Source organism: Astatotilapia calliptera, chromosome 12, assembly GCF_964374335.1.
Source record: "Astatotilapia calliptera chromosome 12, fAstCal68.1, whole genome shotgun sequence".
In the NCBI taxonomy this organism is placed as follows: domain Eukaryota; kingdom Metazoa; phylum Chordata; class Actinopteri; order Cichliformes; family Cichlidae; genus Astatotilapia; species Astatotilapia calliptera.
The window spans coordinates 28,174,441-28,200,886 of NC_137433.1; the positions used below are offsets into that span (position 1 = coordinate 28,174,441).

Here is a 26,446-nt window from a genome sequence, read left to right on the forward strand (position 1 = left end):
CTAACAGAAAGACAAACAGGACAGAAAAATAGACGTTATTGCGAGCAGATCAATCATTTATTTTTTTTAGCTGTCTGATAAAGACTTATTTAATTACTTTTTACAGTTATTTCCACAAATGCAGAAATCACTTTTCCCACCCATTTGATGTGCTCACTCTGTGACTGAGATGACTCTTTCATAAGAGACGCATCAGGCATATACAGTGTTTGCAACTGTGAAAAACAGGTCTTTAAACATGAATAACCTGAAAAAGTCAACATTGATGCAAAAGTCAGGTAGGTGAATTTCACCTAGTCTGATCGCAGGTAAATACACATAAGTCATTCATGACAATACATACAGTACTTCTCTAGATGTCACACGAAAAACAAACATATACCATATGCATAAATAAAATTAAATATTTGTTCTTTGGCAGTCTACCCTCTAATTGTGCCAAGCACTCAATCACGGGAGGGGAGGGGGGGGGGGGGGGGGGGCAACAACAACAAAATATTTTTACACAGAAAACTTTCCCTTTAACATTCACATCTGTTATGTCACGTTGATGATTTCACCAGCACACCTAAAGCATCAAACAGTATGTGATCGCCAAATCCACTTATTGTGTTTTAAGTGAATGTCCTTTTAAAAACCTTCATAGATACATGTTATATTTTACATTTTGCGATCTAACCTATTTAACATAGGTTAGATTCTCACACAATCTCACACAAGCTTTCCTGGTTTCACAACAAAGATGACAAAGTAAGGTTACTAAAAAGAAGAATGAAATTATGTATGCATCCATTTACTTATTCATTTGAAGAAATGCTGCTGTGTACTGTGTCAGTAAAAACCATTCTATGTAAAATTTTAACATTTCCTGTGGTAGGATCAAGAATGCAAGAAAAAAAAACTTAAACACGGCCAATTTATAGGATTTATCATTTGTAAGTTGCTGTAATTCCAAGACAAATTCATATACAATAACACTGCTGTTTTCATTATTTTCAAGCAAGGCATTCAAATTACTTGGTGTGCTTTACTCTCATGCTGGCAATCACTATGAAAGAGCAGACAAACATTTAAACTCTTCATGCGCTTTGCAATGTCACTGCTTTGAAACACTGCATCAAAAACATCAATGTATGTAGAAATGTGTTTTATCCCTCTGGTTCTCTTTGCTAAGGTTGGCATACCATAGATTAGCTAATAAGGCAAATGAAGCCACAAGGCAGACATAGATGGCACACTAATATATGGCATCTTTGAGAATAATAACTGTTTTACAAGGTAAATCACTTATAATAATAGAGTGCTGTGCAAAAGTCTTGAGCCACCCCTCATTTCTCTTTATTTTAAAGTTATGACTAGGAAATAGGACAGCAATTTATTGAAATTTGCAAACATACAGAGAAAAACCAACAAATAAGGCAAAAACAGAGTTTGTACAATTCTACTAAGTTTGAAAGTCAGTATTTGGTACGACCACCTTTATTCTTTAACACCGCCTGAACTCTCTTAGGTAAGCTTTTGTGTCATTTCTTTAAGTAGTCTGCTGATCCCCAACACTACTGGCTAAAATATATCCCCAAACCCTGACAGTGACTTGACTGTGCTATAGACACTCGCCATTGTACCTCTGTCTTCACCTCATCCGTAAATACCGTTGATGATTTGATCGCCCCCAAAAAATTTGGATTCATCACTCCGTCAGATTGCCACTGATTTTCAGTCCAATTCTTTTGTAATTAGACACACCTCAGCCTTTTCTCCCTATTTCTCTTGCTTAAGAATGGCTTCTTGACAGCCACCCTTTTACTGACACCATTTCTGATAAGGCCTGAGTGAACAGTAGATGAAATGAAGCACAAATTTCTTAAGGACACAACTTAAGAAACAGAGATTGTTCATCCGCTGCCGACAGCTATTTCTGTCTGTAATTTCTTTTGTCCGATTGTCCAGTTTCCCTTAATGTTTTTAAGGACACACCGCACACCACCAAGTACCAAGTTTTCTCTTATAACCTTGGTGGTGCAAAAATACAATTTTATGCCTGTCAAACTGTGTAAACCTTGGATTTTTGTTGATTCGGCTAAAAAAAAACAAAAAAAAAAAAAAACGGAAATATTTATATGTTTTTGAGACCGGCTGGTAGCAAAACAGTCCCTAAGATACAGTTTAAAATTGGTTCCTTACAAAGTTGTCTGTGATAAACACAACAGTAGTTCATCCCTTGTGTTAGGTGTCTTCCTTTAAGCTCTAGTTATTCATAGGTCAGTGTTAAGTGGCTTCGCAAACAATAAACACATCTAAAAATAGTCAGCTACACGACTTGGGCTGAAAACAAGTAAAAGCCAAAATCCATAGAAAAAAAAATCTGAAAGACCTTCAGACAAGCCTGGACAACTATTGCCCAAAAAACACTTAAAAATTGCAAGAAAGTTTGGCTCCTTCGAATTAAAATAAGACAATGAGAAGCGGTGCAAGACTTTTGCACAGTAATGTATAACAAATATATTACTGTGGATCAATAATAAATATCTTTTAAATGTACCCTGAGCAGTTAAGTTGACTTGTGCAGACTTTTTTAATAAAAAGCATAAAGCAGTAGATTTTGGCACTAAAATAATATAATGGCACTATAGGTTATGGGACTTACTGACATAAAAGTATTTGCAGCTTATTGTTAACCCCTTTATTCATCCCCAGAATCATGCATATTTAAAAACATCCAACAGTATCCACAAATAAAAATTAATAAATATAAAGAGCAATTAATCAAAAGACTGTAAAATGTAGATGTCAGTGCAATACAAATTAATGCATGTTAGCTTAAAAAGTTAAAAACACAGACTTAAGTATGGCTATAGTGCATTTTATATTGCCTAACCCAGTCACCCCCTAAATGGTACAGTTACTTCTATTAATAAGCTAATGGAAATAATATTAACCCAAAACCGCCGCCATGCTTGCTGTAGAGCTTTGGGCTTTGAGAAAAAAAAAAAACGCAGTATTAGATGGCCACTAAGGCTAAGAATGGTGATGATACAATCACAGATCGGATCTTCTATTGGCTGTGAAAGGCACACAAGGATGAGTATTAGCTTAAGGATGCAAAATGAGAATTAGAAGGTAATTCTAATTCTTTGGGCGGAGGGTTTTAATCTGCAGGCAGAAGTCCTGACAAAGAGCAGGATGGAAGAGACATGAGGTTAATCTTCATTAAAATGTCACTCTACTCTCAACTCAAGCTTCTGGTGGTGCCTCCCTGCTTTTACTTGGCATGTGTGCTCAAACTAATGTGTGCGGACGCGTGCGTGTGTGTGTCAGTCCGGTTTTCAATTCTTTAATGCCTTCAAAGAACCCTTGTAAAGAAAGCGATCTCATCCAGGTCCACAGGGTAATCAGTGAGGTACATGGGACCTTTATCATAATGTTCCCCCTTGTAGCTTTTCCATCGTCCTGCAGGCAAGTAGATATCCCTCTCTTGCTTTCCTGGCTCCAACACTGGCGCCACCATGAGGTCATCCCCAATCAGGAACTGGGAGTCGATCTTATAGGCAGCCTCATCATCATTGGCAATCCACCAGAGGGGCCTTATGATTGGGTCTCCTGTATCAAGAACCACGTGTGCCAATTCAAGAACTTTTGGTGCCACCAGAGTTTCATGGAGCCCTGTGAACTTCTGTGCTATCTTTACCACCTGCAGATGCACAAAGACATTGAGTTAGCATGGAGCAGAGGCCACCTAACAGACAGCAGAGTAATAAAACCATCCACACGTCCTGCTTCAATTTATGCATCAAAGCACATAGAAAAAGAACTGACTTATTGTTTTTGACTTGTGATCAGTACTTGTATATTTTCTAGGAGAAATATTTGTTAATGAAAATGGCATTTTATTTATTCTTTTTTTTTTTTTTTGAGAAAAATCTGATTTTCTTTAGCGCTTTACGGTGTACGAAGGTCAGAAGAAGGTAAGGCAACATTCACTAAGCCAGAGAGACACAAGAAAATGTTTAAAGCTTCTAAACCTTGTGTACAGGGTAAGTTGACTTGGATGAGTATTTTTATATTAAAATCAACTCGGAGCCCACATGGTCTTATAGCTGGACAGTCAGAGGGCATGATCTGGAATGCTTTTTAGAAATTAACCTGTCTGAAACCATGTTTACATCTCTAAAGTGCAAAACTGCTGTTAGAAGTATAAATCTTATCTGGGCATTCTTCTCTGTCATCCTGAGAGAGAGATTTTTGGTGTCCAGTAGGAGGACTTGAAAAAAAAAAACTACTAACTGTTTTTGCTGCTGTATTGTTATTTGTTTTAACTTTTTTTTTTATTTCTATCATGGTACACTACATGCTACATGTATTACAACACCACCCACTCTATGCAAGATCTTACCACATGGAGTGATCATAAGAAAAGTAAAGAGACCACATTAAAGCACTTCATTATGCTGGATGGCCTAAAACAAATAGGTCAGGACTCACAGTGTTCCCACAGTGTGGTCAAGTATGTCATGGACTGAAAAGACTGGTACCTAGAAAATGTGTCAAGGAAGAGGCAGAAAAGAAAAGCTGACTGAAGTAGATGAAAGGCACCTCAAGATTTTAAGTGCTATAGACAAAAAGCAGACCACTGCTGATTTTCAGGCAGCGATAAATGCTTCTAGATCAGAGTATGAGGTTTCCAGAATGACCATAAACTGACGACTGAACAAATAGGAAGGAATAACTGAGCGCTGCAAACAGAAGCGTTTCAGATTTGCCAACAAGCACAAACACTGGACTAAAGATGACTGGAAGAAGGTACTCATACAGTCGTAAACATAAGAGTCCAAGTTTAAACTCTTTACTTTCGCAGAAGAGCTGAATAACATTTTGATGCGAGACTAGTTACGGTGTGAGTTTCCATTTCTGCAAATAGCATGGGGAGATTAGAGCAAAGCACCAGTATCATTAATAGAAAGGTCTAACAAAACATCTTGGAGCATCATGGAATCACTTTTGAACTAAAACTGATTGCCATGGGTTCATTTAATGACAAGAAAAGGCAAGACAGACTATTTGACTAAGAAAAGGGAATCTGATGCGCTGGCCATATATATATATATATATATATATATATATATATATATATATATATATATATATATATATATATATAAATATATAACTTCTAGTCTTAAACATTTTTTTGACAAATTTCTAAAATATTCTTGTTTTCTTTTTTATAACAGGTAAACAGATTTCATTTAACTGGTATGCATACCCTTAAATTCCCCATAACTGGTCTTTGTAGACCAGGGGTGTCCAAACTCTGGCCCGCGGGCCAACTGCGGCCCGCGATCCATTTTTAATTGGCCCGCAAGTAATTTTATAAATAGAATAGAATATGGCCCACACTTCAACTTTTGCTTACGTGTATTGCACTTCTTAGTTTTAACACCAGGGGGAGCTACTGTTGATCAAGGCAGTTGCTCCACCAAAAAGGACAATCACAGAAGAAATTTACCCCAAGTTACTAAACATGGCAGAACCAAAGAAGCGAAAGGTAGAAAGTGAATGCAGAAATATTCAGACATAGTGAGAGAGTGAATATTTCTTCATAGAATTCAAGGGGAAGTGTTTCTGTTTGATCTGCACTGAAACTGTGGCAGTTATGAAAGAGTATAATGTACGACGTCATTATGAAACCAAACATCAGGCCTATGCATCCTACACTGGTGCTGATCGAGTGCAGAAATTAAAGCAAAGGGTAGCTCTCCTGCAGGGTCAGCAACAGTATTTTTTTCGTGCACTCCTGTTATTAAGTCCAGTTCAGTCTGTTAATGTTGATAACGGTTTCAAACGAACGTTAATAGGTGTGTTGCTAAGCCTAATAACTTAAATAACAAACTTGAAATGTACCCGTCCCATTTTCCCCTTTATTGTTTTTTCTCTGTACTGTAAATCTTCTGTCTAAGAAGAAATCTGAGGCTGCTGTTCTGAGAATGAGCTACCAAAGCCTTTTCTGAATAAATCAATACAGATCCATTTATGGAAAGTTGTGATGAAGGCAGTTTTGTCTTTAATTATATTCAACAATATAACATATTTGACCACTTTTAAGTGTTTTTCTAACTTTAATACACTAAAGTTAAGGTTATATACCTAATTTCTAGTAAGTAGCCCAGCCCCTCCTATATTTTTATGTATGTGGCCCTCAGTGAAAAAAGTTTGGACACCCCTGGTGTAGACCTTTATGGTTTAAACTTTGGCGCCCTCCTGTGGTAGTTTTTAAACACACCAAAAAGAATTTGAAGCAACAATTATTCTGTCATTTCTCTACAAGCAAACAAACAGCCGCTTCACGATAATGTAAAGGTTAAGTTTAAGCGTCCCGTTCATTATTTAATCTGTAATTAGTATTTTGCACTATAGTACTGATAGAGCAAAAAGATCATTTTTACACCAACTGTAAAATGTGTTGCAAAATTGTTACAAACCCTATTACAAATGTTGCAAAAGTGTGTATGTGTGATGTACACACACACACAATTTAGTAAATTTAAATGCAGGAAAAGCTAAGAGGCTACACACTGTAAAATACTTTTCTACATCTAAAATTCATCGCTTGCTTTATTTGGCTTACCTCATTGTCATAAGCCCATGGAGGTATGGAGAACTGCATGGCGGGCATAAAGGCAGATAGCTCCAACCATCTGATGTACAGTTCTCTGTCTGGCAGACCATTTAACCCACCTTAAACGCAGATGAAAGACTGTCAGATAAAACCAGATCATAGAAAATCTGTTTTTTTAACAGAGCTAACACTCTTAAAATGCATGCCATACCTGCAGTATGGTTCGGGTAGGCATTTCCTCCTATCATATCAGGTAAGACAAACTGGTAACCCAAAATGCCTATAGTCAGAACAGTAGGGATGATGGACTTGAGGCCGAGCTCGTAACCCCACACCGAGTCCCTGTCAATGATCCTGAAGAAGCAGGAGATGTTCTGACTCTGGTAACCAACCCTTAGCTCAGCATGCTCCATAAATGGTATAGCCATCTCTGTGTAGCGGCGGGTGAAGGTGGAAGGGTTTGACAGTGGGCCCAGGGTACTAAACTGACGGGGCAGGTAGCTCGTTTCTCCTGCATCAAACTTGAAGGAGGTCACCCCATAGCGACTTTTGAGCATGTGCAAGTTTGAGGAATACCATTCACGAGCGTCTGGGTTTGTGAAGTCCAAGATTCCTCCAATCCCGTTCCACCAGCGAACCAGAGCGGGCAGTTCACCGCCTGGCTCACGGACAAATAGCTCTTTCTCCACAGCTGCACCAAAATTTATGGAGTCATAGTTGATAAAAGGGTGCGTCCAGAGTGTAACTTGAAAGCCGCCCTCTCTTAGTTTGTCAAACATGCCGCTTGCATTGGGGAACTTCTGCGGGTCAAAGTCAAACTCTCCGTAATCTGCTGTGTAGCGGTCATCCAGCTCCAGATGGGAGCAGTTGAAGCCATGCCTAGTAATGTCAGCGGCATAGCGCAGCAGCTTCTCCTGAGTTACAGCGGTCTTGTAGATAGCCCATGTGGACCACACTGGTTTTTTGAACAAATCAGCAGATGGGACTTTGATAGGCTTTGTGAAATACCGGCGCACCTGAGAAAAGAACATGAATGATTAGGGGGGGAAAAGAAAAGAAAAGAACATGAAGTAAGTGATTTGAGATGTTTTTAAATGTGTGGTTATTGTCTTTCATTCAAGCCTGCACAGGCTTTGTGCTTGATTAAACAAGTGTAAGGAAATATGCCTACTGGCATCCTTACAATAACCAGATAAATTAGCTTAGGGGTTGCTTGGTCCCTTACAGCTTGAGAATTTCAGCTTTCCGTGTCAAGAAATAACCAACTACATAAGCCAATTTTTAGACTTTTTCTAAAGATTTTACAAACACACTATAAGATTATAATATTGATATCCTCATTAAGAAAGCATTTACAATTGGGGAAATCATTATTAATTCATAAGTTTGCTCTCTTACAAAGAAAAAACCTGAAAAAAAATCACTGCATAAAAGTTATAAATTGATTTGCAGGTTACAGAGTGAAATAAGTACTTAATACCCAAGAAAAATATGACTTAGTATTTGGAGGAGAAACCCTCCAAAGCACTGTCATGTCATCATTCACCAGGTTTGCACACATCTCAGGAGGGATTTTGGCCCACTCATCTTTACAGAAACACTCTTAATATTTTAGGTTTCTTGGCCTTCACTTGGCAATTCGAAGCTTCAGCTCCGTCCACAAATTTTTTAATAGAATTAAAGTCTAAGACTGGCCACGCCGAATCTTGACGTTTTGTACTTCTTTCGCCACACTATCTTTATCTTGATGCTATGTTGGAAGACCCATCCACAACCCATACGAAGTATCCTGGCTGAGGGAAGTAGGTTCTCATCCAAGATTTTACAGTACATGGCCCTATCCATTGGCCCCTCAATGTGATGGAGTTGTCCTATATTCTCAGAAGAAAAACAGCCTCATAGCATAATCTTTCCACTTCCATGCTTCACGTAGGGAATGCTACTCTTTGGGTCATACCCAGTATCTCTCTTCCTCCAAACCCAGACATGTAAAGTTGATGCCAGAGAGCTTGATTTTAGTTTCATCTGACCACTGTGCATTCGCCCAGGCCTTCTCTCAATCATTTAGATGTTCACTTACAAAACTTGAGATGATCCTGTACATTTGCGTTCTTGACCAGGTGACCTTGCGGGCGCTTCAAGATTTCAATCCATTATAGCATAGTGTGTTGCCAGTGGTGACAGATCACAGCTTTGAGGTGATCCATCACCTCTCTTATGATAGTCCTCGCCCATGAGGCAAAATCTCCATGCTGAGGACATTGATGGTCATTTTATACTTTTTCCAATTGCACCAACAGTTGTAAACTTCTCCCCAAGCTTCCTACTGTAACTTATACCAGCCTTTCGTAGGTCAACAATCTTTGAAAGCCTTTGAGAACTCTTTGGTCTCGCCCATGGTGGTGGACAGGTTGGAAGAGAAGAAATTGATTCTGTGGACAGGTGTGCTTTATACACATAGTGAGTTGAGATCGGGAGTATCTGTAACTGTGACTTCAGGCTGGGTTGTAGGAGATTAAATACCTTTTTCACTCAATGACAAGCAAATCAATTTAGTCTGTAAATTTGATGTAATGTCCTTTTTTCTGGGGTTTTGATTGATATTCTTTCTCTCTCCATTAAAAATGAACTACAATAAAAATTAGAGGATTTCCATTTCTTTGGAAGTGAACAGACACTTAAATTCAACAGTAAATCAAAGAGTCATTTCCCCAACCTAAGTATATTTTCTGGAATGTTAAAGATTAAACCTGCTCTGCAGGGGAACAAAGAATTAATGGCAGTAGTATTAAATTAAAAATGCATATGCAGGATGGGACAAGTGTTTCTGGTCCAGTTATTTGTTGTACATCTGAGTATATATCCACTACACTTTAAATTGGCAGCTTTTAACATTATTAAATATTTGTCAAATATCCAGCATAATTACACTCACCATGTACTTGTGAATAGAGGTGACATCTGACCCCACACAGACTCTATAACTGAGTTCAGGAAAGGTCTGCTGTCTTTCTAGTGGTCTGAAGGGAGAGTCCTGGTACCGGGCCTGGAACCTCAGTGTCCTGTTCTTCTCTGACCAGCCCAAATGAAACGGTACTGAGTCGTTAATCTTAATGGCAGTTGCATTTGATGACAGCCAGTACCGCTCTAGAATTCCTCCAAAAGCATTTCGATTGGAGTAGACGTCACTTGCGATGAAAGGTTGTGGTTCCTCTTCTCCCTGAAATCTGATAGGCCAGTACTGTGTTGCCGTCTCTGCCCCTCCATACCAATGAGAGTCATTATAGGCCATGACATGCTCTACCAAGTGCTTATTCTGCAGCTCCTCCCAGCGAACCCGATAACAGATCACCGTGTCCTTTGGACGAACTGTTTGGATAAAAAAGTTGAGCTTGCCAGAATCCGACTGAGTGCAGCTCAGAATATCTCCCTCCTTTGAGCAAGAGTCCACATCCAGAGTACCAGACCTAAGATTAGGTGTTTAAAAGAAAGAAAACAAAGGGGCCAGTTAAACACAGTTGATATTATTTGTGTTTTAAAACAAATTAGTAGTAGTGCAACAACAAAGAAAATGTTGTAAGTTCTATTCCGTTGTTCTAGTTGTCTGTGGAGTGATTGTTCTATAGCTATTTCTGTCGGTATGAACTCTGCTGGCAAAGGACACATCTATTACAGTCTTCCCTAAGGGTGTAATCATGTGTCTGTCTCGTCTGATTTTTCATCATCCATCCAAACACTGCAGACAGGCAGACTTAAAGCAGATACAAAGAAGAAGAACTCTGTCAAGACCAACAGAAGTTACAAAGGCAATGAGTCCACGATTTGCTGGGACTTAGTTTCACAAGAGAAGTGTTTGTGGAGTGTCTTGATTTGGATTGCACAGACATTCCTTTGGTCCTTATCTCAGCTGTAAGATAAAATTATAACTAGTCATATTTATTACCCTTATAAGTAGCAGAGTTATTTTAGTTTTGTATTTTCTAATTCTAATTTCAAATTTTGTAATTCATCTTTTATTGTTTAAAAATGTTTAGCTTTAGTTTTTATTAGTTTTAGTCTTTTAAATAGTGACTGAATGTAGGGCATATGCAAAAGGCACAAATTAAAAAAAAAAATCTGTAAAGGCGTAATAACAAATTTTAGCAAATTAAAATGCCAAAACTTATTTTAACTTTTAGTTAGTTTTCCAAGTTCATAAAATCAGTTTAATTACAGTTTTTTTAAAGTGTAGTATTTATTTCTATTTTATTTAACAAGGTCAGTTTTAGGTTTTGCTTTAGTTTTAGTTCATTAAAATAACCATGACTAGTAGGCAATCAGGCAATTCAAATAATTAAATTATTAATCAAAATGTATCTTGTTAAAGGAAACAAAAACGCAGATGATTCTCTGTACAGTTTCCTAAGCATTAAAAGCATAGACAACAAGTCCAAAAAAGACAAAAATCAGCAAATTACCAATTATTAATTTAAAAATAATCAATAATATGAACCCACCTGAATGCCATAGTGAAGACAACAGCCCCAGCTTGGTTGTGAATAATAAAACCATCCTTGTTCAGGTCTAACAACGCTGTCTTGAACAACTGGGTTTTACGAAGCGACACTGAGTAATAGCACCAGGCGACCACAGCAGCTAGCACCAGCACACAGCCCAACATACTTGCCATCACCAGTGGCCGACCTTCATGAGAAAGTTTCTTCTTAAGTGGGGAGCCTCCGGGTCCCCCAGCCATCTGCTGCTCCCCAGGAGCCACCGGCACTATTTGATACATGCTGAAGGCGTGCGGGTTGGAAGAAGAGTGGCAGGAATGGACAGCTGTACTTAACTTGCTGTCAGAGCTTTTGAAACAGAAATATAAATCTGTGCACTGGCAGCTGTGGGAGTTAAGGGAAAACTGATGTCTACCTGCCAATCTTTAGGAATGTCTCCATTTCTGAAAAAGGGCTGATATATCTGCTCCTGTGAGGCAGACAGACAGATGTTAGTTTAAACCACAACAAGTGTAAAAGAAACCCAAAAAAACAATAGAAATAAAACACCATTAATATCATCATCACATCAAATAATGAATGGAAGCTAAATCAAGTTAAAGTGCTAAAAGAATAACAAGTAAATGAGTACAGGACATGAATATTGACCAATCTACCGCAGACTTCATCACACTGGCTATCTATCTATCTATCCAATTATCACTGCTGATGTTAGCTTAAAAGCGCTGCAGACAGGAAAAAAAACAAAAATGTCTTAGTGATGCATTAAAAATATTAGTTCATGCTGCAAAGGCATAATTTTCACACCAATCAAACCGTCTTAGTGACCTGATTTTGCCTCATGGATGGGGGCAATATCATTATGGAAGAACTCACTGCAATCAGGATTTAAATTTAGATGCAATAACACTTCCCTCACAGAGACAAGTACACAAAAAACATGCCATCAAAATAATACCTCCCAAAGAACAACAACATTTAGAAATATGTGCAATAAAGAATTCAAAAGCACAATAGTCGTCTTTCAGGGTTTTAGAAATCACATCTGGATGCAGTCACAACCAATCAGCAGCATAGTTACAGGCTAAAGATGACAATTTTGAGCATAAGGGGTTACTGTTTTACCTTGAATTGTCTGTCACTGAACACTGTTTTTGTGTAGCATTACTGTATTGGCCCTGTACTGTCTCTACACTTGCTTTTATTATTATAGCATAGTTCAACAGCATCCAGCAGAGAGAGAGCGAGAGAGAGCACTGGGCTTTTAATCTGGTAAATGGCAGGTATCCAGGCTCTGCACAGGCACTCATGATGAGAGAGCCAGCAAAACTGTAAAAACAGGCTGTGATCAGAGGAAGCGCAGACACCAAGTCAGCAGGATTCAATTACATTTACCTCAGGTAAGAGCACCTTTGGGATGAGTAAATAATAGCCCTCAAACAGCTGTAGTACAGCAAGCCCACAGTTTTCAGATTGATAAGAATGCAGTCATCACCAGCAGAACCATACTTAACTTCCCCACAGGTAAACATTATCCTTCAGCTCCACATCCTTCTTTTATTGTGATGCTATTTAATGCCAGTATCGCAAGGAGGAACCGAAATCTTGCAAAAATATTCCAGACACAGGGAAACATTTTCCTCTATATGTCAGCTTTCGCTCCAGTGAAGATCCTGTTCCTCATTTCTATGTAATTACTGACAAAACTGTACCATTGCTCAAATGTAGAATTAAGTTGAGAAAGCTCAACTTGGGATCCATTATAAATCAATTTATTCTATTATGGGAACTTAACAATGAAGGCAGACCAGTCTTAAAATGTTAGAGATAATCAGTGCTTTTTAAGAAACCTAGCAATTAGTCTTGAAACTGTGGGCTGAAATCATATTAATCTTTAATGGCTATCGGAATGAAACGTATAACATTTTAAATTAGGCCACAGGGCCCGGTGCAGTACAACAGGCTCCATACTGCAGGTTATGCAGGGGTTTCTAAAAACATGCACATTAACTACACAGTGACTACGAACTGTTCAAGGCAAATACCTAAATTACAACAAACACTGAAAAACGTCGTCATCTGACTTTCTGAAAGGATCCCAGTGGACACAGACGCCGTCCAACGACGTGTATGTTTACGTTATCTATCCACGCCCGTGTCAAGCTGGCGTGTAACCAACTAATCAAACACTTCCGATATCTGATCGATCCCCAACAAACACTCACTCGACTCGGCCGTTGACGCCGAGTTGGGATATTGCCGTAACAGTAACTCGCTCTACCAGTATTCACGAACTGATTCAGAAGACCGTGCTCACAATTAAAAGCTATACTCGCCATGACAGTAACACGCAAAAAAACGTTGTGTCACATACAAAACATTTTAACTGCTCTTAATAAAGCTGCGACCACAAAAATACATTCACCTTACCTCCACATCTGACCACACTCCGGGGTCAACGTCTGTGCGCGCGGAAGCCTGCGGTGCAGCGACAGAGGCGTAGTCCCACCCAAACGGAGCGAATGCGAAGCTGGTTTGTCCATCGATCTGTCATTCGTGTACAAGTTAGCGCGGAAGGATTCTGGGAAATGTAGTGTGAGAACAATATCGTCACAGAGCCAAAAAACAGCTTCAAATTTGTTTATTGCTGGCTGCGAACAATGTGAAACGCACAAGAGAAAGGCAAAATGAAGGGGTTATTTTGACTATCGTTAACGTTACTTTTAAATTTTTATATTTTCCTTACCAAATCGTTGGTGCTAGCGTTGTCCGTGGAAACAATTCAAATCTCAAACGTTTCATTCAACTTGTAGTGAATGTGTGTGAGGATTGGGGGGGGTGTTATTGTTATTATTAGTATTTTGTATTTTGTATTTTTTTTTACGATGGTTGTTTGTAACCACAGATTACCGTCTTCGACCCTGTGACAACAACAACTGGAGTACACTGCCTTACTTCCCGAACAGACCACAGAGGTGAGATCATCGAGAGCGAACAATAATGTTATTGTGGCTGTAAGAGGTTTTCTACCGCTGGGTGACAGCAACAAGCTATGAATAACAGGGCAGCTGAACGACACGACCATGGCGAAGTAGTCGACTCTTGTCTTATTTTTATATCCGTGAGTTCTTTGATGTTCTAAATGTTTTTAAGTTTACTATGAACTGAGAACTAGAGATGTAGACATATATTTTATTTAATACCACACTGGCGAAATTCTGTCGTTACAGCAGCGCAAGGGACAGGGAAAAAAAGAAAAATAGAAAAACATAAATGAGAAAAATTGTCTACAAAAAAGCTAAAATATTATATTTGGTCAAATAAACCAAAATTTTCCTTTTTTTTATATGTACATGAAGTTCAGTTGGAATAATAATATTATATTTGGTAAAATAAACCAAAATTTTCCTTTTTTTTTATATGTACATGAAGTTCAGTTGGAATAATAATATTATTGTATAGCCTGACTGCTGTACCACCAGTGTGAAAATCTACTAGATTACTATTTGACTAGTAGGCTAGCTAAAGTAAAATGTTTATAAAGAAGTAGCAGAGGTAAAATTTAACTCTGATTTATTTAAATGTTGACCTGCCTCTGAAATCCAAACAATTAGGAGACACAGAGTAACAGACACAAAGGAATGGTTGCTTTAAGGGAGAAGGCAAAGATAAAACTCAAAACAACCCTTGACTTTATTTCCAGGCAGAGGTCATAGACAGTAAACTCTAAGCAAGACCAAATTTTATACACAAAACAGGAAAAAAAAGGCAGTTGAAACTGACACCATGAAAAAAACCCAACAGAAATCTCAAACCATTTCTATGTAACTACAATTTTGTAAGAGAATTGTGAAATTTAAGTATTGTGAAATTTAAGTATTCAGTCATTGATTCCTTATTTCCTGCATATTCCCTGGAGAAAATCAAATGATATTAATAATAAAGAATAGAGAAGGTACTAGGCAGAGGCTTAAAAATATATGCATCTCCTGTGAGTCATCTGCACTGGCAAGACAATTCACCATCTAGGGATGTAGTTTAGCACAGCAGGGCAAGGTCAGACAAGACGGCACTTGAATTTTTCTATTTAAGAAAGAAAATGCAGCTCCCCTACACCCAGTCAGAAGGATCCAGCCCAGTGTATGACCTTCAAAACAGCCCACAGAATGAAAATGGAGCTTGTCTGTTAAGTGGTTAGAAGTCAAGTGACTTTAAAGGTGACTCTTAATGTAATGTACAGCTTAGTAAGGCTGTGGTTAACCTGAAACAATTTGAATTAAAATTATTTATTTTGCAAGTTATTCTTTGTTTAATGGATATTTCTTTTCACAGTCATGTGAATAGAAAAGAATTGTAGGCATTCCTGTGGAAAAGCGAAGTGCATGTTACTGCTTCCTTAGGAATTAAGAGGTTAAGTAACACTTGATTAATTGAGCAGCAGGAAGTGGGAGCACCTCTAAGGAAGCAGAATGTTTAGCAGTTTGGAGCATTCAGATACGTAACACAATGCTTCAACCTTCATAGGATTGGACACCGAAGCAAGAGAAACTCAGACAAACTACAAAGAGCTCAAGGGCTAAATGTCAGACTGTAGCATGTTAAATGTTAGAGTTCATGGCAGCACAATTAGAAGAAGACTGAACAAGGTGACTTCTGTAGAAGGGTTGCCAGGTGAAAGCCCCATCTCTAAAAAGAATATGGGAGCACACAGCATGTCCAAAGACAAATAACACCAAAATGGAGATGTTTGGCCATAATGCACTGCGCCATGTTTAATGAAAACCAAAACACGACATATCAGCACAAGCACCTCGTACCAGCTACCAAGAATGGCGAAGGAGGGGTATCAAAGGTATCCCCTTGGAATGGTTTAGGTCGTACCTCTCCAAGAGGACTTTTTCTGTGAGCCTTGATGATTTTATTTCTTCCCCAGCTCCTTTTACTTGTGGTGTCCCGCAGGGATCCGTATTAGGCCCAATTCTTTTTTCAATCTATATGTTGCCCCTAGGCCTAATCTTTAGGAAACATAACATCTGCTTTCACTCATATGCCGATGACACCAGATTTATCTTCGGTTTAATAGAAACACCTCTACGCCCATGGAATCGTTAGTCAAATGTCTCGGCAAAGTTAAAACCTGGATGGCCTCAAACTTTCTTACCTTCAACGAGGATAAAACAGAGGTAATTATTTTTGGACCAAGCTGTAATTTCAATGCCCCAGATTTGGACTTATGTAACCTAACATGTGCTGTTAAAACGCATGTAAAAAACCTGGGGGTTCTCTTGGATAGCAAACTTACATTTGAGAAACAAATTAATTCATCCAATGCATTTTAGAATTAAATTCAAAATCTTACTTTTAACTTATAAAGTGCTAAATGGCCAGGCACCGGACTATTTGTCTGACCTTGTGCAGCTGTATACGCCCTCTAGAGCCCTTCGATCAAGTGATCACCTACTCCTTACTTTACATAAGTCTAGGATGGTTCATAGAGGAGATCGGGCATTTGCAGTTGTGGCACCGAAAATGTGGAACGATCTACCTCTCCACATTAGAAAGGCCCCAACTGTTACTCTTTTTAAATCGCATCTTAAAACATATTTTTTTACTCTGGCTTTCGAAACTGTAGGAGCGTTACCAATTCTTTTATCCTAATCTGTTTTTAATTATCAGTTGTTGTTAATGTCACTGTTTAATTGTTATGTTGTACAGCACTTTGGTCAACGCCCTGTTGTTATTAAATGTGCTTTATAAATGAATAAATGAAATGAAATGATGTATGGCTGTTTTGCCCTGGGCACCTTACAGTCATTTAGTCAAGTATGAACTCCTCTGTATACCAAAGTATTCTAGAGTCATCTGTCCGATAGCTAAAGCTTGCCCAAAACTGGGTCATGCAAAAGGACAATGATCCCAAGCACAGCAGCAAATCTCCAACAGAAGGGCTGAAAAAGAATCAAGGTTTTCATTTTTTGTGCTTTATTTTTTTAAAAGCTAGGACAAGACATGGACTCCAAATTGGTACCTTACCACAGTTCCACTTAATTGTGTGTGGTGATCGTGCTCAGCTCCGTTCAGTCTAGGATCCAGCATTTATAACAGAGGGACAAAAAAAGATATAGACTATTGCAAGGTGTTGCAATGACATGCAAAGTCCAGACTGAAATGCTTAAAAGAGCTTAAAAGAGCTAACAAATGCCCACAAACCTCAATGAAAGCACTGTTGTAAAGAAGCGTGGGACAAAAATTCCTCCACAATGATTTGAGAGCCAGAAAAAGTCATACAGAAAACAAATACTTCAAGTTATTGTTGAGGTGGTTCTACAAGCTATTGACTCATGGGGTATACTTAGTTTCCCACAGGACTGGATAGTTTCACGTGAAATCTTTCTTTTTCATATGACTGTATGTGTGATGATGCTGATATTCTTTGTCTTACTATGCTAAATCTCTTTGGCTTTGATTGTTAGTCGGGGTTTTAGTGAAGCTCGAAGGTGCTTTTCACAGTTTTATTTTAAACTGATTAATCTAATGAATAATTGGCCAGGCGATCAACAATGAAAATTATTTTAATTTCTCATATTATTAAGGACATATTCATCAATTTATTTTTATTTTAAAGAAATAGCCAGAATGGTTCAAACACTATGCCAAATCATGGTTAAAGGGAAACAGCAGAAAATGTGATAGGAGTAATAGTATGACAGCAGCAGTAATTGTAAAAGTACCATTTCAATAAGAGCAACAGATGAAATGGTGATGACAGGGACAATGATGTTTGGCAGCTGTGTTTCAGAAGCTTTCACTGGAGCCAAAGTGACTCATTCTGCTGCAGGAAAACTCAGCTGCAGAGGGAAGATGCCATTGATGCTGGTGTCCCTGCTCTGCTGTGTCACTGCAGCCAGGGCCTGTCTGCAGTGCGACCGCAGCATCCGAATGATGCACGAGGACTTCATCTTGTCTGCTCCCACTCTGCAAGACCAGCTCGACTTGCAAAGTATTTGTGACCAAGCCTATGTGACCTACATAGAGACCAGTCAGGAACGAAAGGGGGTCATTGGTGAGATCAGGAAACTGTTATATTGTAGTTCTTCTCTTCCGATAATGTCAGGCCAAAGATATAAATTTATAAATACTTATAAATAAACTAAAATATAAGTGTAAGGCAGTTAAAATGATCAAAATAAACCAAATAGCACTGTTTTTTTTGCTTAGATCCCACTACTCTATACAGAGCCAAAACTGAATACCAGAGTGAATTTGATCGCTTCTTGAAAACCAAGCTCACTGGTGAGAAACAAAAAAACAATCTATCATTCTTATTCTTTCCACTCAGAAATAAACAGTAGCTGTAAACGCACCCAAACACTCCAACATGTAGAAGGCCATTATTACTTTTCATTATATCATCACTGAAAGTATTAACATGTTAAAATGTCTTTTAAGGATCTATAACATTTGAAGCTGTTCAGATCATGGAGAAAGGCAGGAAGATTTTAGAGAAACATCTGGATGCTTTCGTCCCCAGTGGTAATTTGCATAACAGTCGGGGTTCTGCAAAGTATGAGGCAATAAACTTTTTGTAAGTCATCGCTGTGAAAAACATGCATTAGTTTCAGATCATTTATTATCTTTTTTTTCTTTCCCTCAGAATTATGCCCCAACATATGTGGTAAGTACTGAGACTGTGACAAATGATCTTTTAAGAGTGACTCATACAGATTTTTCCAGTGACAGTGGACCGTAAAACTTTGATCGAGAGACGTGAGACAACTGTAAAATGTTTTTTGCTGTCATTTGACAAACCAATGACTTTTCATTTATTTATTTATTTTGGTGTTTGATTTGCATACTTTCCAGAAAAATGTGTGGTCTCATAGGGATCAGTACCAGGACCAATTTAATGTTCAGTATATGTAGGCTAGAAAGGTTAGCACCATCGCTTGAAAGTCCCGAGTTTTAGTCCATCAGGGAGTTTGGGACTTTCTGTGTGGAGTTAACATGTTCTTCCTGTGCTTTTGGAAGTTCCCTCTGGGACTCCGCCTTCCCGCTACAGTCCAAAGACATGCATGTTAGATTAACTGGTGATTCTTCATTGACTGTAGGTGTAAATGTGAGCATGAATGGTTGTTCATCTTTGGGTTAGCCCTGCGACAACCAGACAACCTCTCCCAGAAATACCCAACTCTCACTCAATGACAGCTGGGATCGACTCCAGAAGACTGCAAAAAAAAATTACAAAAGCGAATATCAGCAAACTTCATAAAATCAAACTCATACAAATCATTTATTGGTCATTTTGAGATCATATGACCTGCTCCCACAGTCTGGGGACTAATCCTATAGCATACAATTACTATTGTTTATTAATGGCACGAAATGGCATGAAAAGTAAGTAAGGTGTGTGTGTGGGGGGGTGCTCACTATTTCCATCTCACTCTGGGGGGCTGTTAGGTCTCTAGTTATGTCCCCCCCACTTTCCATTACAATAAAGTATTTTGAACTGATTTCAAACACTTGTAATGGAAAGTGTTTCTAAGTGTTTTCATTTCTGTTTTCCTACTGGCTTTATTTTTATTTTTATCAGGTTTCCCTGCCTTTTTTTTCCTGATGTTAAACTTCAGTCTTCCACCCTTTATACTTTTCAAATATCCTTTTTCTATTTTGTACTTGTTGTTATCTGCTGTTTTAGGTAATCCGTACTGTAGTTTTGCCTATGTGTCTATTCTGTAATGTGTGTTATGTGTTTGTTGTAAATAAGTTTCTAAAACCCCTTTTACATAAGTGCAATATATATTAACTGTATTATGCATGATTTTTTTTCTCTGTGTTGCTATACATCATTTTATATCCATGTAGTATTTATTTTAGAGGGTGTGTTTGTGTGTCATTATCAGGGCTTCTAATTAGAAGAGTAATGGATTGCGTCTCTTGCCGCTACAAAGTATACATCTGTCCCTCTCCGACTGGACAACAGGACTGTGGTGGTATATTTTAATTTATTTGTTCTCGTGTTAATGCATGAGTGGATTAGGAGGAGTCATTCCTATGTGTTGGGACTGCACCGTTCTTTAGAGTGCAAAGATATATGATGTCACGAGTGTATAAATGTGTGCTTACGCGAGTGACTGCTGCTGCCTGTCCATGTGAGACACTAATGAAAAAGATTATTCAAGTAATCCTGATTCAGACAAATGGAGGATCCCACTTTCTCCCTCCTCTCAACCTTTGTCCAGAGTATCCGGTGCAGGCTGAGGAAGGAGGCCAGGCTTTGTTGAATTGTTTTCTTCCGTGGCACCGTCTTCTATTGGGTAGACCGGAGTACCACTACTCCTGGGTGCCAGGAGCATCAGAGACTGATAAGGTCTCATTGCCATCACTGATGACAAATGAAGGCACAAACATTAAGACACCTAAATACTTCAATATAGATAAATTTTGAAGTATCTGCATTCATCTGTAGTCTCTGTATTAGGTTTCTTTCCATATTCAGCTCCACAGTATCATACATATTTACTGTCTGACGGTTTTACACCCCTAACTTGAAACTATTCCTTCCTAATTTGTAAACACAGATGAATGAAAGTGACTTCAGTGTCTTGGTAGTGACAGAAGACTCATCTATTGTCTTGAATCAACTGCGTTTGGATGAAGAAGGAACATACCGCTGCTCCCTGCAAGCCCAAAATGGGACCATCTTCTATCAAGCCACTTTCCCACTCACCGGTACACATACATCCAGCCATCCATTAACTCATCTATTTTATTCTGCTTTTCCAGTTTAGGGGCTCGCCAGGTGCTGGAGCCTATCCCAGCAGTTAGATATGCTGTATTAAATAGAACTGACCATTAAGTACATTCTGAGTTGCTAAACTTGAATTAATATACATCTAGTTCTAATAATTTACACAGAATGTTGTTGGCTGTTGTCTCTTACCTCAGTAAATGTCACAGATTTTAGTATTCTGGTCTGAGGGCTGCTAAAAATAAATTTAAAGGTCATTTAAGACACAACAAATAAAGAAGTAAATTATAAAAGAAACAACTTTACTGCATGTTCAGAAAAGTGCTAAAACTATCTGTATTTTGGGGCTTTTTTTAATTACACTTGTTTGTTGTTTCTGTAATATTCTTCTCTTTAATCTTGGGACTTCCTTGTATTTTTTTTACTGCATTCTTGTTTCTTTTTTTTTTCTTTATGGACTTCCACAGAATTGCAAAACGCTTTCATTCTTATACCACAGCAGTTTTTTGTGAAAATTCAGGTACAGTTTGGTACAGTAATGTAGTGTTATTTGTCAATACACTTGAATTAACTGCTGATGCCATTTTTAATACTATAATACATTAGTGTAATGACACTTAGCAATGTAAATGTTTAAGTACACAAAAAGAACAAAGTAAGAAAATGTAAAATTGCAAAGTGATGGTTGGTACATAAATTAACAGACAAAAGCTGGCAAATCCAGCCGCCTTTACTGTAATTTCAAGGGAAATTTCTTCTTCTCCTTCTTCTTCACAGTCATATCGTCGCCTCACCAGACTCACTGGCCTTTAGTCACTCTGCCCTCCCTGCCTCATGGAGACAGCTACTCACCTTTTCAGCCTACGGAGGCCTTGCTTGTGCCACTCATCGCTGTGGTTACGGCTTTGACTCTGACAGCGAGCGTAGGACTCGCAGTTGTCCTGAGGTGAGACACAGCCAGTGGGTGGAGGGGAGAAAGAGGGGACAAGAGGTTTGCCGGAAGGGTGGAGGTGAAAAAGGTAGCACAGAACAGTCAGAGCACGACAAACTGAATAATGCAAGTCAAAGGGACTGGCCGTGCTCGAGTGCAGTTTGAGGACTGAATTATAATTTGTTAAGCGATCCCATGTGCAATATCAGTCTACGTAAATAAGGTCATTGTTTACATTTGAAGTGAATTACGCCGATAAGTTGTTTTCTCTGAAAGTGTCGTCACTTCTTCCAGGAAGTGATGACGGCACCTTAGCAGCAGGTGTTAACTTAGATTTCCACCTCAAGTTCTGCGTGGTAATGGGTAGTTCTGTCTTCACAATCTAAAAACAAAAAAGCAATTAAAAAAGAAACTAAATCGCTTCATGTGTAATCCTTTCTTGTAGCGTGATGATGAATCAGCAAAGAACAGCAACAGAACTGAGGAGAAGGAAGAAGGAGGAAAACGGGACCGAAAACATGATGTGATAACTGAACTCAGTACAGTAAAAACACACTTTAATAACAGGAAGGTTTTTCTTCACTTCAGGTTTGGCGTTTTGTTTTGCAGTGAAATAAATTTCCCAGCAGAAAGTGCCATGTCATTTCTAGAAATCACGTGGAAGTGAGAATACATTTTGGCGACATGCAAGTGAGGCCAAACATGACATGGGTGTCATGTTTGAAAGACGCGAAAAAGGAATCAAGCGAAGTGATGTCAGCCAAGAAACAAGTTTGCGGATTAACAAAACCAGACTATACAACACAGCTGAACTCAGAAATGCAGAAATTCCCCAGAAACCCCTCGACATTAAGCAACAGCTCACTGGAAGACAGTTATGTTTCTCTCGTTCCCCCTGAATGAAGCGATGTTGTTATCACGTGGGCGTTTATGAGAGGAATCAGGGATGAGATAAATCTCCCGGATTGCAGTGTTTTTCAGAGATTACTAACCACAGCCATCCAATTAATCCTGGATAATCCCCTTGTGAGGAAGGAGGGGGCTAAAGCCAGGAGCAGACGTTTTCATCAAAGATTCAACTAATGTTTAGTTACTCATCTGTTCATTCAGAAGTACACAATAAGGTCAAAAGCCCCCTTTTTTTTAGCATTTGCATTATTACTCATGTTTTAGTCATTCTGTTTTCTGCCACACTTGATGATATCAGCTGCTTTGGTTTCAAATATAGTCTGTTTACTCTTCACACAGGCTCGGTCATGATCTCAACGCCAGTGCTCGACGTCCGTCACGTATCATTTAGCTGCTTCTGACTGCCTTCTTGTCTTGTTGTGCGCATACGAAGGGATGTTGGTGTGAAACCAAATTTCCTGTGTAAAGGCGCTAAGGAATCATCAACAACAGCAGCAAATTCACACCTGTCTTTTGCCATTGTGTCACATGAGATCATGACTGGTAACAAAGAAAAGTAAGTGAAAGGTTTAAAAATGAAAGCAATCAGTTGATATTGTATGAGTCACTGCCAATTGGAAGTCACCGGTGAATCGTTGCTCAGGTTTTCAGGGTAATTCCTGATGAGCGTATTTTAATCACTGAAAGCTGGCTTGGGTTATGAGCAAAGGCAAATGAAACAAAGGTCGCAACAGTGTGAGGGGGTGTGTGCGCGGAGGCTGAAAAAGAGAGAGGCTGTGGTCTGTCTGGATAGTGACAGGATGTATGTGTGGTGTTGTTTCCTGTCTGGCTCACTGACATGGGGGCGAAAGCTGAAAAAAAATCTTTAAGACACCCTCACGCAGAGATAGTCGCGTCACAATCTTACAACTACGTGGGTTTATATGTGTGTGTTTTTAACCTAATATGCAGTCTGAGGCTACTGTAAATGCATGCTCAGCGACTTCACTGACAGCCATGATGAAGTGTGCAGTTTGAGTGTTTGTGTGCACATACTGCTGTGGACTGAAATTGCAGCCTCAGCAGGGAGAGGGAATGACAAAGTGTGAGCACTTCTGGAAGAGCAGCAGGCAGCCACAGGGGAGGGCGAAGAGGGAAGTAGGAACAAGAAGAAAGTGGAGTCAGAGGTTTGAGTGGGAGAGATCTGTGGGAAGGCAGACTGATTTTTAATGTGGGTTATGAGGAAACGAGGACAAAGACGTCAGATTACACCTCGTGATAAAAACCGTCCCACACTACACATAGAATATACTTTCACATCAGTGACCTATAGTTGTGGAATGACCTCAAGATTGTTGTCTTCACTGCCATAACAACTTTTATTGGAAAATAATTTAATAAAAGCATCAGAAAATACTCCTAAAACTTGGCTTTAGTGCTTGGGTGCTTATCAGTAGTTAAATATTCACAACTAAATATGTAAAATCCTATGATTAATTACTAGCTATTGTTTGTTATGAGGTTAATGTGTTTGAATGGTGTGATCAGATCTGACCAAAAGTGGCAAACACATTCACTTCTCATCATATTGACGTGTAGATATTAATAGATCTTGAGCCCACAATTACGCTCATGTACTTCAGACTGCTGAGATAATGACAAATACAGAACACAAAATCCAGAGTTCGTTTAGGTTCCCCCCCCCAACACACAACATGAAGGAGGCTTTGAAGTCACCAACATGGTAACTTAACTGTAACCATTCACCATGAATACCATCAGTCTGCTGCTCAGTCCCCCAAACAAAGAGTTTGCACTGTGTGATATTTGAAATTTAACTTTAAAAGGAAAATAAATTGTTTTATATTTCAAATTGAGAGGTGGCACTTTTTTTCTATAGTAGTCCGAAAGGTTTCTGCTAAGACTTCCATCTAATTTGTGACTTCTCTTGTTGATCACAATGCTTTTAAGTTACTGTAAGTCTGACAATATGTCATTTTTTTAAAGATACAATACTGTGCAAAAGTCATGAATTATCTCTCATCTCTTCATGATTTGTTAGAAAAATTGGGAATGGGTTATTGAAACGTGCAAACATAAATCAAAAAAATGGACTGTTTTTTATGTAGTCTAGTCTCACTCATCGATTCACACACACACATTCATGCAGCATTTTATATATACCTAAGTGCTCTCTAACACTCACACACTCACACTCATACTTCATCATGTGGACTGGAGGAGTCTGAGATCAATCCCCCGACCTTCCAGTTGGTGGAGAACCCGTTCTAACCCCCAGGACACAAGGAGGACAATTTTGGCTTAAAAATGGTAAAATCCATATCCTCTTTCTTATAAGTTTCTGTTATTTATTTATGGAAAGTAAATAATAAATCTTCAAAAAATATATATTTTTCCAGCTCATGCATCAAAGATACACTTCATGACATACTGTAGTTGCTGTCTGCCATGCTTGACATGAACCTGTTACCACTACTCTGGAACCTGAAAAATATTGTTTAATAAATTGTTGACCCCAAAATAAGTTGTGCCAAAAATTGGTCCACCCCAAGGATTGGGTCCCTAGACACAAACGGAGTAATATAGTGTACGCGCTTAAGTGCCAGAAGGATTGCCATGATTTATACATCAGGGAAACCTGATGTAAAATCTAAAACCAAAGTGCCTAATGGCAAGACCTAAAGTTGTTGTTTTTTTGCTGAGTTTCCTGTTATGTGTAGACATAATACGGGTCTACATATCCTTTGAGTCAGGTGCCTTTTGTGCTTGAATGATTCATAGGTGAATGTCAAGCCGTTCAGGTATAAGGACATAAAAAAGAAGTGAAAAAAGCAGCCAATGTTCAAAGAAAAACTTTGAAAGGCCTCCAGAAAGTCTTCCGAACCAGCCCACTACACCACTTTAAAGCATTATTACATTATTACAAGAATTTGTTATTACATTGCTTCAAGAAATTCTAACTCCCTGGGAGCAAAGCAGTTTTATATAATGAGGGCAGACTTGAAACTTGTGGATAGTCCTGTATTTTCTGAGTAAAAGTTTCTCGTAACTGAAGTGCATCATGTCTTTTCCTTTGTGTCATTCCATCCACCGCCATTCACCTATTAAAAATTTATTGTGTGCTATTTTGTGATGAATATGGTTAGTGCTTATTCAGAGTTAATCCCACATGTTTCTCATTGCACACCACAGACGCAGCTAAAATAAATGCAGTTTGAGGAAACTACCTGACCTTTTAAAATGCGGTTGCGAATTTCTCATAAACATTTACTTCTTGTATCATACTTGAAATAAAACACACTGGACATCAGAAGTGGATAGGTCTGTGTTTAATAACCTACTTTTCCCAATGCCCCTTTGCAAAAAAAGAAATTCATGCACTGTAATCCATAACTACCACACGCCTGAATCATAATTAAATAATAAAATGTCTGTGCTTTTCGTGTCTGCAGTGCAGCAGAGATTTTAGTTATGCTTTTTTAAATACTCCACAGAGCAGCTTTAAATTTTCCAGCAGAATAAAAACATTGTCAGTGCTGACATTTTATGTTTGCAGCATGGACCTACAACAGAAAAACACGGTGGTGCGGGATTAATCTACGCCGAAAAAAAAACACTCAGCCTTCAGTCTTTCCGCTGAAGGCAGGCGTTTCGACCGGGTAGGGAGGGTTTTAGCTCTCAGTATAACGTCATTCGACATAAAAACACGGGATAACCCCAAACTCCGACCACGTGCGCGGTAGGAAAAT

The 26,446-nt window shown here is 38.7% G+C and overlaps 2 protein-coding genes across 11 annotated transcripts; one reads left to right on the forward strand and one right to left on the reverse strand.

The window, feature by feature from the left end:
- Nucleotides 1-38: 38 nt before the first annotated feature.
- On the reverse strand, nt 39-13,994 carry LOC113033351 (alpha-galactosidase MYORG-like). 3 transcript variants are annotated; one of them, XM_026187069.2, is made up of 8 exons: nt 13,856-13,994; nt 13,540-13,690; nt 11,525-11,578; nt 11,113-11,391; nt 9,552-10,083; nt 6,828-7,632; nt 6,626-6,735; nt 39-3,691 (listed from the first exon to the last, which is right to left on the reverse strand). In XM_026187069.2, exons 2-8 carry the CDS (start codon nt 13,650-13,652, stop codon nt 3,344-3,346), a joined length of 2,241 nt encoding a protein of 746 aa, XP_026042854.2. In that variant the 5' UTR covers nt 13,653-13,690; nt 13,856-13,994; the 3' UTR covers nt 39-3,343. The 3 variants fall into 3 exon arrangements, with proteins under 3 accessions (XP_026042854.2, XP_080164922.1, XP_080164923.1); XM_080308797.1 differs by lacking the exon at nt 13,856-13,994 and adding an exon at nt 4,483-4,532 and having other exon boundaries at nt 3,548-3,691; nt 13,540-13,670; XM_080308796.1 differs by lacking the exons at nt 13,540-13,690; nt 13,856-13,994 and adding an exon at nt 13,335-13,517.
- On the forward strand, nt 13,600-26,446 carry izumo1 (izumo sperm-oocyte fusion 1). 8 transcript variants are annotated; one of them, XM_080308800.1, is made up of 11 exons: nt 13,600-13,704; nt 14,015-14,084; nt 17,909-18,172; nt 18,328-18,402; nt 18,559-18,642; nt 18,764-18,784; nt 20,010-20,099; nt 20,349-20,476; nt 20,688-20,838; nt 21,635-21,803; nt 22,234-26,446. In XM_080308800.1, the coding sequence occupies exons 3-11, from the start codon at nt 17,971-17,973 to the stop codon at nt 22,313-22,315; spliced, it is 1,002 nt and encodes a 333-aa protein (XP_080164926.1). In that variant the 5' UTR covers nt 13,600-13,704; nt 14,015-14,084; nt 17,909-17,970; the 3' UTR covers nt 22,316-26,446. The 8 variants fall into 8 exon arrangements, with proteins under 8 accessions (XP_080164926.1, XP_080164930.1, XP_080164929.1 ...); XM_080308804.1 differs by having other exon boundaries at nt 17,948-18,172; XM_080308803.1 differs by lacking the exon at nt 13,600-13,704 and adding an exon at nt 13,723-13,927 and having other exon boundaries at nt 17,948-18,172.